At 36.3% G+C, this 13,003-nt stretch overlaps 1 protein-coding gene across 2 annotated transcripts in view; it reads left to right on the top strand.

Moving 5' to 3' along the window:
- The first annotated feature begins 9,116 nt into the window (after positions 1 to 9,116).
- Kera (keratocan) overlaps positions 9,117 to 13,003 on the top strand; it is a 6,529-nt gene continuing 2,642 nt past the window's right edge. The window contains exons 1-3 of one of the 2 annotated variants that reach the window (XM_033763516.1): positions 9,117 to 9,184; positions 9,348 to 9,398; positions 10,804 to 11,697. In XM_033763516.1, coding sequence (XP_033619407.1) covers positions 10,812 to 11,697 — 886 coding nt within the window. In that variant the 5' untranslated portion in view covers positions 9,117 to 9,184; positions 9,348 to 9,398; positions 10,804 to 10,811. Of the gene's footprint in view, positions 9,185 to 9,271; positions 9,399 to 10,803; positions 11,698 to 13,003 lie in introns of those variants that run through there. The other variant, XM_010633350.2, reaches the window with a different exon arrangement.

Here is a 13,003-nt window from a genome sequence, read left to right as displayed (position 1 = left end):
GATAGAATATTCACATCCAGAATATATAAAATATTTAAAATAATAAATAATCCGACCTTTACTAGAGTAACTATATCTTGGTGGAGAAAATCATATTTTTGAAACAGTACTACTTTCTGGGTATATCAGCCACTTCTGAAGTCCAGTAGTGATGCTTTATTAAGTTAGGTTAAAGGTTTAACTTATTGTCATTCACTTCTTTCCCATGTTATTTTCCCCCATTTCTACTATGAATAGTTAAAATAGCAGACCTCAGAGCTGATGATTTGACACATTGGCACTGTAGCTCATGAACGATTACTCCAATGAAAAATATCAAAGGCTAAATGGCAGAGCTACCTCACAATCAAAATATTTCACTAATCGCAAAACTCATTTCAATCTAGGATGAGAAATACCTCCCAAGATTAGGGGTTCCAGGGTTAATGACTTTTAGTAGTCCCATCTAAACATAGTGCTTGGCAGTATAGAGGATTTGAGTTGCCTTGAAGGATAAAAATGGATTCTCCAAAGTTTAATTAGATAGCAGCTCCTGCTGTAACTGCTGTTCCATACGTGGTACAAATCATTAAAGCTCTTAGTGCCTTGTGTGAAGTAAATGATCTGAATAATGTCCTTTTGCTTTATTCCAATCAACAAAATTAACAGACGCAGTCTTCTTCCTTGCATCACACAAGAACAGCAATGTGATCTTGTCATTCTTTCTCTGAATTGTGTTAATGCCCTGACTTTTGGCCATATTTTAATCTCCAGCTACTGAATCTTACAAGACATCCTGTGATTCAATTTAGAGGGTAGGCTTTATTAGTTAAAGACAGCAGTGGGGATAAATACAACGGAACACTATGGGGAAACCAACTGATTGATTTATTATGGGGCTTTAGGGCACTATGGAAACACGGATACATCTCCAAAGGGAAGATAAACACTGAGTTGTGTAACTAAAGGCATGGTCATTAGGAACACACCATTTAGGAGTACAGATACTCTGATTATTTTTTAGAAGACACTTATGGCTACTTTATTTAGTACAATTTGAAATAATGTCCTTATAACAGAAATCTCAATCCAAGAGACACATTATAACAACTCTTTTGTGTGAATAAACATCATCTGGTGCTATGGCACGCATCTAGAACCTACTCTATTGGCCAAGATAAGTGATTTGATTTGTAATCCTGGTTGCCACCTTGACTCTGGTCTGTGCTTATTTATTTTCCTCCAGAATAGGATGCATAGCACGAAATGTCTGCTTTCTCTTGTCGGACCTGCTGGCCTTCTGCCGGGATAGATAGTTCTTACTACAATTCAGAAAAGAGTGCACATTCAGCAAATATATGTTAACTGGGTGTCTATAAAGATCAGATGGCAAAGCACTACATGAAGGACTACAATGATTAATACTTTCCTGAATTTATCATCTATACGTCTGGATTAATTCTGCTATCATTTCTATATTATAAGGATCACAAGACAAATGCAGCAGGGCATCATTCTTCCTTCTACCTCCAGGACAATCTTATGGACATAAAACTGGGCCTAATCCAGTTCGTGAAGATATTAAGGAGAGCCATGGTTCCTTTCAGGCCACATAGTATTACATATAAGTGTAGTTCTGAGAAGCTACAAGCTTTCAGTTTGTCCACTGGCAACAGAAAATTCTAGGCAATTGAGGTTAGATGGATTTTACTCATCACTCAACAGATTAAATAAGGTTCAAAGAGCGCATGGCGGGTCAGGCCACTATATATAGAATTATACTCCTAACATTCAAAAATAAGTACATACTACCTTTAGTAAATTATTATTACCTTTGAGAAAGTGAGCCCTTTAGGAGGCTGGACAATAATTTGATGTTGACTGCCCATAAACACCATGCTACTTTATCCATCAGTCTGAATGGCCCAGTAGTGCTGATTCACCGACTACATAGCTCAAGTGTGAACACAATCAAATAGGTCCTAGTGCTCTGCACTGCTGTTCCTCTCACGAGTCACACTGATGATTCATGAAGCTTTCTCAGGGCCAGTGAGCTGAGGAGAGTATACAATATGGTCAGACTATAGGTAATATGCCAGTATATGCAGGAAGTAATTGAAAGTAGACTCCTGCAATAATGTAGATCTAGTTTGGGATTCTCTACAAAGGCAGTTGCATGAAAGGCCAAGTTTGACCAGCTACATTTTGGACTCGGTCACATCTCAGCATCGCTACAGAAATTGTGGGCACACTGCTAAATTCTCCACACTCTGATGAAGTGATTTCTCTAAGAAATCTCATGCAAACTGTGTTAAAGATGAACTTTAAATTGATTTACAAACTGCCTACTTCTTATTATCTTAGTATCCCTGGAAAACCATAAATGCTATGTTAAACTTAGGAGAAATGAGGAGGAGTTGAGAAGCTAGAAGAAATTGCTCCAGAGACAATCTGGTAAAAGAGCTCATGCAAGACTTATAAGTCTATTTTTATTTGCACTTCCAAATTCAGCAAACCATTCCTACAGAGCTCTGATTCACTAGCAACAAAGAGACTCATAAATGTCAAAGTTGAATCAAAATATGAAATGACATAGAACTGACCCAATTTACTAGTAGTTTCAAAGCAGTTTTAGAAATAGCATAGCCTCAGGTTCCTTTTTTTTTGGTACCGGGGATTGAACTCGGATCCTTGCACTTACAAGGCAGGCCACCGAACCACTGAGCTAAATCCCCGGTTGCTTTAGATAGAAAGGCTATGCTATCACAATAGAAGGTTTATTATTTATTCATAATGACAAAACAATTGTGTTAGCATTAGTGAAATATTTTGATTGTGAAACATGTACTAAAAGGCAGAAGTGTTAGATATCTGTCAATTTATACCCAGCATAAAATAGGCATATTTATACTTGTTTATCAAAAATACACTAAGAATCAGAAGGGAGGGAGGAGGGAGGAAAGAAGGTAGGAAGAGGAGGAGGAAAAACAATCACAGACACAGAATTGAGAGTTGGTTCTTCCTAGTGAAATAGCAGAAACCATACCTGGTTGTTCTAGAGGGCTGCTAACAAAGGGCTGTTAATTCTCACAGATTTTTAATAACATTATTTGGGCTTTCTTCTTAAATATATGTGATCAACAAAGCAGGGAAATTAGGGACAAGAAAAAATATGAGAAAAAAAATGGAAACAAAGTCTTTGTAATTAGGAAAGGGAGGAGGGGTGAAGGGAGGGCAGGAGTATGGGGAAAAAATTAGAACTAAGACCTGTCATGTATAGGTACAAGATCCCAAAGATAAAAATAACTGTACTGTATAGCTAAAATGTACCAATAAACTCAATAAAAAAGGAAATACGTGAGGAAAATCTTTCTCTGAAAGTGAAATCAAACAAGGAGAAAATAATACAAGGAGATAAAATTATTGGAAGCAGCCACAGAAAACATATCATTGCCAAAATTCTATAGTTACTATCCTGAGAAAAATAAGAGAAGATAATTATTAAACACACACACACACACACACGCACACACACACAGATATTTAGAAAAAGAACAATTAAAAAACAAGTTATCACAGTAAACATTTCACATATGACAGAAAATATTAGGGATTCAAAGATAAAATTTAAGGAATTGTGTCAAAATGTGCTAAAATTTTTGAGAAAAGAATTATAAAAATGAAATTAGAGAATTACACAATCTAAAACAGGATTTCACTCCCTGAAATTCATGAAACTAAAGATAGAAAAACCCAGATGGACTGGATGGACGTGAACTTCCTTGAGTGATGAGTGTGAGGGAAAAACGCAGAGAAACTTGTAATAAAGTTTCAGAAGCTTAAAAGAAAAAGGATGTCGTAAACATTTTTAGAAAGGAAAATAGGTAACATTCTGAAGACTGAAATATCATGACCTCATCAACCTTATTCATAGCAACTCTAGAAGTTACAAAGGCGTGTGCTTTATGCATATTTCCAAATCCTTGAAGATACATTAAGTCAAAATAAAATTCTATTCTGCTAAGACATCATAAGGCGAGTAAGTGGATCGAAGCAACATATTTTTTAACTATGTGAGTTCTCAAAAAGAAATACAAATAAAAAGTATCTGGAGTAACAGGAAGTCATCAACATGTGTGTTGTACCAACAACGTGGAGTTAACTAAGAAAGACCAGACTACAAGGCACAGGCAAAAACCAGAGGTGTAAAGCACAAGGTTTGGAAAGGAAGACCAGCATGGAGCTGCCCACACCACAGGACCAGGAAGCAAAGTTTAATCACTGATACTGTCATTGAAAAGACAGCATTTCAGTAGGAACAGTGTGATTGACTGTAGTTAGTTTCATCAATATAGATATGCTTAGTTGACATGTGAAGAATACTTATACTGAAGATGCACTCTGCTTAATCTTGATTATCAATTTGACTGGAGTAAGGGATTCTTGGAGAGGTGATTCCATTGAGAAGTCACTAATTTATTCATGAACTTCTAGTTAAATGGGTAACAGAAGACAGTGCCTCTCTGGACAAAGTGGCTCACAGGGTACAAAACAGGGACTACATAGATTCCTGCCCTGTTCTGCTCTGGCTCTTGCCCTCTGGTTGCAGGATTTGAGGATGCGGACAGCTGAGCAGTCTTTTTCTCTCTCTAAAATGACCCTCTGCCCTGTTTCTGCCTTGAAGTCAATCATGGAGTGAAACCTCCAAAGCTGTGAGCCTAACAAATCATTTCCTTTTTTAAATTGTGTATGGCAGCCGTTAAACTGTGTTTATTAGCAGTGGGGAAGCTAACTAATACCTGTTCTATGCACGCTATGTCATTTACCACCAGTGAAACCTTGGACAATTATGTCTTTATATAGGGATGTTGTAAAAATAGATCAGTTAACATTTTAAGACATTTAAAATTTTATAAAAATTGTTTATAAATAAAATCAGATATATGAGTTGCATTGATTTTTCCCTCCTGGTAGATATTTTCTATGGAAAGTTATATTTTCCTACATCAATGTAATTTACTTTCTGTTGCTCATCAGCCCAAGCTAATTTGGCAGACTACACTTTTCTAGTGCTTTATGAGATATTTAAGTCACTTCGTAATTCACGAGAACTATATATAAATTTTCCCTTATTTTTTTTCTCTCATTGAGTTTAATGGTACATTTTAGGTATGCAGTACAGTTGCATTCATCATTGGGATCTTGTGCCTTTACATGACAGGTCTCAGTTCTCATTTTTCCCCTTGTCCCTGCCCTCCCTTCACCCCCTCCTCCCCTCCCCATTTACAAATACTTTATTTCCATTTCTTCATTTTCTCATATTTTTTATTTTCCCTTATTACCTTTCCCCTACCCTTCCCACTTTCTGTACATCTTTAGCCCTTTTCTTCCTATTTTACATTGTCAATTATCTCATTAGGATCTTATGTACTATTAGTTTTTCACACCAGAGAAACTATTTGGGATTTACACCTGTGTGACTTATTTATTTCACTTAGGAGTCCCTTATTTATTTAATCAATGTTTATAAGAAATTATAGACATAGGCAAGGTGAGGACCAGGGGTAGGCAACCATGCTAAATTCTTATCTAACCAGGAAAGATATATTTAAAATTGATAAATCAAAATTACAATTAAATACTAGAAAACATTAAATACGAGATCTGTGATAGAATTGGAAGTAATGGCTTACTGAAAGTGCAGCTCATACTGCTAGCTCTGAGTGAGGTGGGTAATCATTTCCTTTATGGTCATTTTTGTGAATATTGTTGACCTTTCAAATGTATTATTGTAGTATTTTGAATACGCTGTTTTGACAAAATCTTAAACTATGTCCCTGTGTATAAGCCATATATATCTCTCCCTTTTATATCATTTAACCACTTGACACAATTCAGTTAAAACAAAAATTTTGTTAAGGAAAAACAATCCCTTCTAACAAAATTTCAATCAAACAGGTAACTAAATATCCTGGAAGCACCCAATCCTTCAACCAAGGATTTCTAGTCCATGTGTGACACACATGCAACAAATGGAGAATCTTAGTAGAGTTTTGTAGCTTGAAGCACATCACACATTGCCTTCTTGTTTGAAATACCAGTGATCTTCAGGAATATATTGATCTAGTATCCCCCTTGTAAAATGGCTTAGCAAAGCAGCTTCCCTTTTCATAGAATCTGTAGGGGCCAAAATAAAACATTTAAAAATGCTAAAAGGAAGACAATAGGTTAAAAAAAAAACATAACAACTATACCTTTTCCCTCTCTTAAATTTCTGCAAAGACTTCTCCCAGATACAGAGGAAAATCAACTATTACCTTCTCAGCTAGAAACAAAATTCTGGTGTCATTTTCCTCATAAGCAAAAATAGACAGTTTGAATATATGAGTTCTAAGGTCTCCTAGAGCTTTACCATTTTCCAATACAAAAAGTTTTGGACTGATACAACAAGTTCACACCTAATATCTCATTTATCTTCAAAGTAGCTCTGCATAGCAAGACAGGTCCACCTGTAATGCACTTGCCCCACTTACTGTAGACATATTCAAGGTCAAACAACAAGGTGCAAACATATTTAAACCATATACATAGATCATGACACTATTTTCCTACCTACATAGGAATTCCCATTTAGAAATCACGAATGACAAATGATACATATGCCTTAAATATTTACTTCTTCGTTTATTCATTGAATGAATATGTTTTGAGTAACTACTATGTACAAAGCCTCGTCGACTTCTAAAATATCAGTTTATTACTAGAGACATGCCAAAACCATATTACTAGACTTTAGGTTTCCTCGCTCTCCCTTTGTAGTCAGATAAGGTTGACTTTTATGAACTTGTGTTATAGGTGTCATGATGCTGTCTGGTGTCTCATCTTCCTGGGATCGATAGTCAATGGAAGGCAGATTAGGTCGTTGCAGGAAAATCACAAGATTATCCTAGTAGTGGAAAATATTCTGTTTTTAGTCTGGAAGCCATAATACCCAAAGCTGGTAAGCGTTATGGAAGGTCATTTTTATTTATGTCTCCCAGCATCATTAAAAAGTAATTGTTACCATATGTGCACAAAATGAGAGGAACAGTGAAGAATGATTTCCAGATTTCTGGTTTGGGAGACTGAATGCAGTGATAGTATCACTAAAAAACATAAAGTGATAAGAGAAGTTAGACACAATCGGAGATAGAGAATCTCATTTTCAGTGTGTGCCTTCCAAGTGCTCAACAGATGTCTCAAACACAGACAAACTTCACTGGGGTGCAGATCCTGTTCTGAGGTTTGCTTGGAGATGTGGATTCAGAAGTCTTCAAAATGAAGGGTGAGATTCAAACCGTGTAATCCTGCATAAAATGTGAAGAGGGCCAGAAGAACACAGAAGACGGATTCTGAAAGAGCTCCAGATGCTAGAAAATATTTCTTTTTAAATAAAATGTTAAAAACATGGGGGTGGGGTGGGGCGGCGAAGCTTCAAGGTACGAAGTTACCAGAGAAGGACAGGGAAGTCTAGAAGAGAACGATGTCAGAGAAACTAGGGGAGCATTTAATAAATGGGGCGGGTCGGTATTACTGAAGGACACAGTTCAAACAGATTAGTGCGTGTAAGGATCGGTGTCCGTTTTGGTCAAAGCCATTTTAGTGAAGTGACAGAATCAGGAGCCCTGTTTGGATGAGTGGATCGTTGAGCGGAATTGTGGAGAGGAATGAGATTGGAGGCAGCACATGCACGACTCTGATCTTTCCACATTGAACAGGTAGCAAATTTTTGTAATAAAATTTTAAAAAATATTAAACTAAATTTAGCTAAAAAGAAAATGAAGAGAAAGATGGTAGAAGGGACTGTGCAGATCTGAAGCTCATCTGTTGTTCACATCCTAGGGGAAAAGGAAGAAATGAAAAGGTGAAGGGGTGAGAGCAGAGAATTGCTGTGAGAAAGCAAATAACACTGATTGTTTTCTCAGAGTATTACAAGTGTGAGTCCAGGCTACAAAGGACGATGCGTGAATCACATGTTAGTTATAAAAGCCCTTGGGCATGACTGCATTTTTCTGAGAGTACAGTGCTAATAGCAAAAAGAAGTTAACACTTTCATAGTCATTTATGACAAACCACAGCTAACTCTGTGAGGTAATGCATTATTGTTTTATAGATAACAAATGTACCCTCTAATTTATCTGCCCCGTGTTAAGAGGGGGAAAAAGGAAGATAGCTCTGACCCAGGTGCTTTCTCCCCTTTATTGCGCTGTCTTTGATAGTATTTCTGTGAGATTTGTTGAATGACACATTTAAATTGAACTCCCTGACCTCAACACAAGATATACTTTGTAAAACAAAATGATCACAATCAACAAAATACTGTTTGAAAAATATATACATATATCCTGTTTTCATCTTTCCTCAAGGCGAATAACATTTTTTTTTCTTAAATCTGAGAAATGGAAGATATATTTGCTCAGACATATCAAAGAAAAGAAAAAAAGCAATACAAGAGAAGGCCTCGTAAGACACTAAATGTAAAACATGTGTGATATTATGGGTAAAATTTATCCCACTTTAATAAATATTTGAATAAATTATTAGAAGGGTAGTAAATAGACATACAAAAATTACTTCCATAAATTACTAATATTACTTCCATAAAACATAGAATATTACCAGGTTAGTGCAAAACTGAGCATGGTTTTTCAGATAACAGTGTAAAATTTTTCAAATATGTATTTCTATCTCTTTTTCCTTAATCAAACACATCTCAGCATCTGTTTTATATGAGAAACTAATAAAATATGTCCATATAAACTGAGGCTACTGGCCTTTATTTCCGTGCATTTAATTGTTTTTTTAAAAGATGATCATCCAGAGAAAAATCTGTTTTAGTTATAGCTGAAATGAAAACTGCCTTCAGTTGCTTGCTGCTGGATCAGGTCTATATATCAGTACATTACTCTGTCTTTGGAGCTGTGAATTAGGAGTGAAACTTGTCCTTAAAACTTTTATAGTTTCTGGAAATTAAAATAAGACTTTCCTTTGCTGGGCTGCCTAGGTACCAAGCTGCTGTGTTTATTGGAGAGATTAAAGTTGGAGCCACTGGAAGGCACATATTACTGAGGATTCACACAAATGCACCAGTGGTGCCTGGGTCAGTCCATGATCGTGAGCAAGCGGTGACCAATAGCAAAGGAAGAAGAAGATCCAAAAGGCTGAGGTAAGCTGTCTTCTGCAGCCCTTGCAAAGTGAAAACAATACATCCAAAGGTGTTCTTGGGGACTGGTCAGAATAGGTTTGACTTTTTCTCCTGGAAGGCTTGACAGCATAAAGTAAAAGAGCAATTTGTAGTTGATTTTTTTTTTCTCTGAACTGATTTTTAGCAAATTGCAGACTGAGACCCAGGACTCAACAGTATATTCTTGGAAGGCAAGGTAAACTATTTTGCATTTCTTAAAACTCTTAAAGCTAACAATGTAAAGTTCTGATTTGCCACATGTAGGGCTATGACTTAAATATCTAAAGCAAATCCTTATTCTAAAAAATAAAGAGAGAAAAGAAAACTAATGAGTCCCTGTTGGAAGATGGCCAGAGCAGCATTCTGCAGTGGTAGGAAATGTGACAGCTTGCAGAAACAGGGCTGCATTCATCATTCTGCAATTTACTTGCAAAATTCAAAGAGCAGCATCTCCTAAATGTCTATTTATCTTTCTCCAGAGGAATCTGTATAATTTATTCTGTCCTCAGTGGCAACTGGTTTACTTAATGTACATTGATTAAAATGTTATTTTTTATGTTTATGTGACATACAAATATATTTTAAAAACATATATATATATATATATCATTCATATGTATATTTTTTTCTGTTAAAATAGTTCTTTGTCTGATGATAAGCAGTGGGATATGTGATGATAAGGCTTTTAAATGTATCCCATATCAGTAAGTATTAACTTGCTCTTTATTATGATTTATACTGAAAATATTAACATAAAAGATTTTTTCTATCTGTATGCTAAATTTGTATTTCTTTCGTTTTGCTTCTTATGAAATGTAAATATGGCTAAACAGAAATGTACCACCATTACATAAGAAATATATTCATCTCTATGTAATAAACTCTCTTTGTCATATAAGTCTGCATGGATATATGCATATGATTATATATATATATATATAAATCATTATTTAAGAAAAATTTCCACTTGTTGGCTGAATAGCTCTATTTTCTAATTAACATCATAGAAGTCTTTCTCTCATCCACATTCAGCTTACCTGAGTTCAGCAACAGGAGATTAATGACACACTTTTCTTCAGATCCAAGAACTGTCTTTTACAATAAACTGTGGAAGCGTCCCCTGATCTTGTTTCTTTGGTTCAAGGGCCAAAGAACCCAGGATGTCTCTTCCAGATGGTCTGCTCATTTAGACGTAAAAGCAAAAACATGTGCCTGTCTCTGATGAACATATAGACTCTCAATTTGAATGAACAAAATATCATTTTCTGGGACTCCTATGTTCAACTATTGGTTTCAGCTAAGTCCCTTGAATTAAATATCTTGAAATGGAAAAGCGCTTAGAGCTGCTAAAATTTATTTTCCATTTCTCAGCTTTCATTGTGATTGGGTTAAAACCAGAAAGCTGCAAGTTGACTTAGCTCTGGAGTTTGTAAAATGGTTAGCACATGGTGTCCACTAAATAAACATGTCTTAATTGATATCTTAGCTGATATCTTCACCTCTCTGCTGAGGTAGAAATGTGTACTGCTCATCCTGCTGCATACAATTATCTAAAGGTCAAGACCTTTAAATATCTAACACTGATATCTCTTATCCCATAGATAGTATAATGGAAACCACAATCTCCTTCCTCATCTGTGTGTTATTCACGGCAGACACTGCATGGACCCAAAGTGTGAGACAGGCCTATGATGTGTATGAGCCAGAGGACTGGTCTGTGCATGATTTCAGTTGTCCTAGAGAATGCTTCTGCCCTCCCAGTTTCCCTACTGCCTTATACTGTGAAAATCGAGGGCTCAAAGAAATCCCTCCTATTCCTGCAAGGATTTGGTATCTTTACCTTGAAAACAACTTGATAGAAACCATCCCTGAGAAACCTTTTGTGAACGCCACCCAGCTGAGATGGATCAATTTAAACAAGAACAAAATAACCAACTATGGAATTGAAAAAGGAGCCCTAAGCCAGCTGAAGAAGCTGCTTTTCTTATTTCTAGAAGACAATGAGCTAGAGGAAGTACCTTCCCCTCTGCCAAGAAGTTTAGAGCAGTTACAATTAGCTAGGAACAAGGTGTCCAGAATTCCTCAAGGAACCTTCAGCAATCTGGAAAACCTGACCCTTCTTGATCTACAGCACAATAAGCTATTGGACAGTGCCTTTCAAAGAGACACCTTTAAAGGACTCAAGAACCTCATGCAACTAAATATGGCCAAGAATGCCCTAAGGAACATGCCCCCAAGACTGCCAGCCAATACAATGCAGCTCTTTCTGGACAACAATTCTATTGAAGGAATACCAGAAAATTATTTCAATGTCATTCCTAAAGTGGCCTTCCTGAGGTTAAACCACAACAAGTTATCTAATGCAGGCCTCCCATCAAGAGGTTTTGATGTGTCCTCGATTCTAGATCTTCAACTGTCTCACAATAGACTCACAAAATTTCCCCAAATCAGTGCCCGTCTGCAGCATCTTCACCTTGATCATAACAAAATTCGAAGTAAGTAACCCTCAGTGTTTGTCTTAGAATGAAATGTCCTTCTTCATGACATTTGTCTGTATCTTCTTTAAGAATGACAATTGCATTGTCCTTGCGACTAATGTGCCTTTCATTTTTAACGTATTTTCAGTTTTGTTATTATTATTTTCTATTCACAGTCTTAATCAACTAAGTCCAAACGTTCAAATTAAAGTATGAAAGTAGGCCTTAGTCATCTACAGACCTCCAGTATCTACAGGAGAAACCTTATCTTCATTATCTCTTATCTTCATTGACTCATGCAGATTCTGCCATGTCTGTCTTGGTGGGAGGATTAGTATATGAAAGTGGGCTGGGTCCCAACCACCTCCTGATTTGGAATAAATGTAATGTGATTAATAGGTATTAAGAAGCAACTGTGTCCCAAATATTATAGGTAAGTTCATACCTGAACATTTTCCGATTAGAATTTCTGATTAAACACCCCTAGCAAGGGTTTCTCAAACTTTCCTGTGCACAAGTTTATGTCTCCAACCTAGTGACTATTTTGAAAATTTTCATTTCTAATGAGTTCTCAGGTGAGGCTCATGCTGCTTTTCTGAAAGCCACACATTGAGAATTACTACTTCACTTTAGCACTTTACTTGATTGCAATGAAATTAAAAGTCCTTCCAATGGGGTAACTCCTTGGGTCTTTTAGAATGCTGTCTGATTTCCTGCAAAGAGCTTTTAATATGAGAGACAAGTACAAAATTCTTGGAGGCAAAGGTATCATGAAGGGAAGAAGGGAAGGGGGGAGAAATGATAAGCTAAATTCATCAAAAATAAACTTGACCTCTTCACAATTATGTCCAAGGTCAGGCTGCATCCAGTGTAAAAGTGGACACTTATCCTGGTCCAGGCACAGAGCCAGTGATTCCACCCATGCATCTGTAACACAGGTACAAAGTCTTTAGGAACATAACCTTGGGGAGTTTTCTCCTGTACACCTTCAGAAAATACATTTCTAAAGTGAGATTTAGTCAAAATGGTCTAAAGAAAGTACACAGGTAACTGTCAGATGGTTGCGTTTCCTGGCTTTAATGCACCAGAAATTCCTTTAACCAAATAATCACATAAATGTATGATTTACAAGAACAGACTATTTTTTCCACTGGATGCCACTTGACTATTCAACATGCTTATAATAGCGTAGTTGAGCATAAAATTCAGGAATTAAATGTCTGACTGACACCACAGTAGTTATTTTTCCATGGTGCAGAAATGTATTGTGTCCTATAGTCACAAGCAAAAGATGCAACTGAAAAAAAAAAAAAAAAAAAAAAAT

Source organism: Fukomys damarensis, unplaced genomic scaffold (genome assembly GCF_012274545.1).
Source record: "Fukomys damarensis isolate Sample0158 unplaced genomic scaffold, DMR_v1.0_HiC HiC_scaffold_15, whole genome shotgun sequence".
Classification (NCBI taxonomy): Eukaryota; Metazoa; Chordata; class Mammalia; order Rodentia; family Bathyergidae; genus Fukomys; species Fukomys damarensis.
The sequence above is the reverse complement of the archived record's forward strand: the minus strand, read 5'-3'. Positions and strand labels throughout refer to the sequence as shown.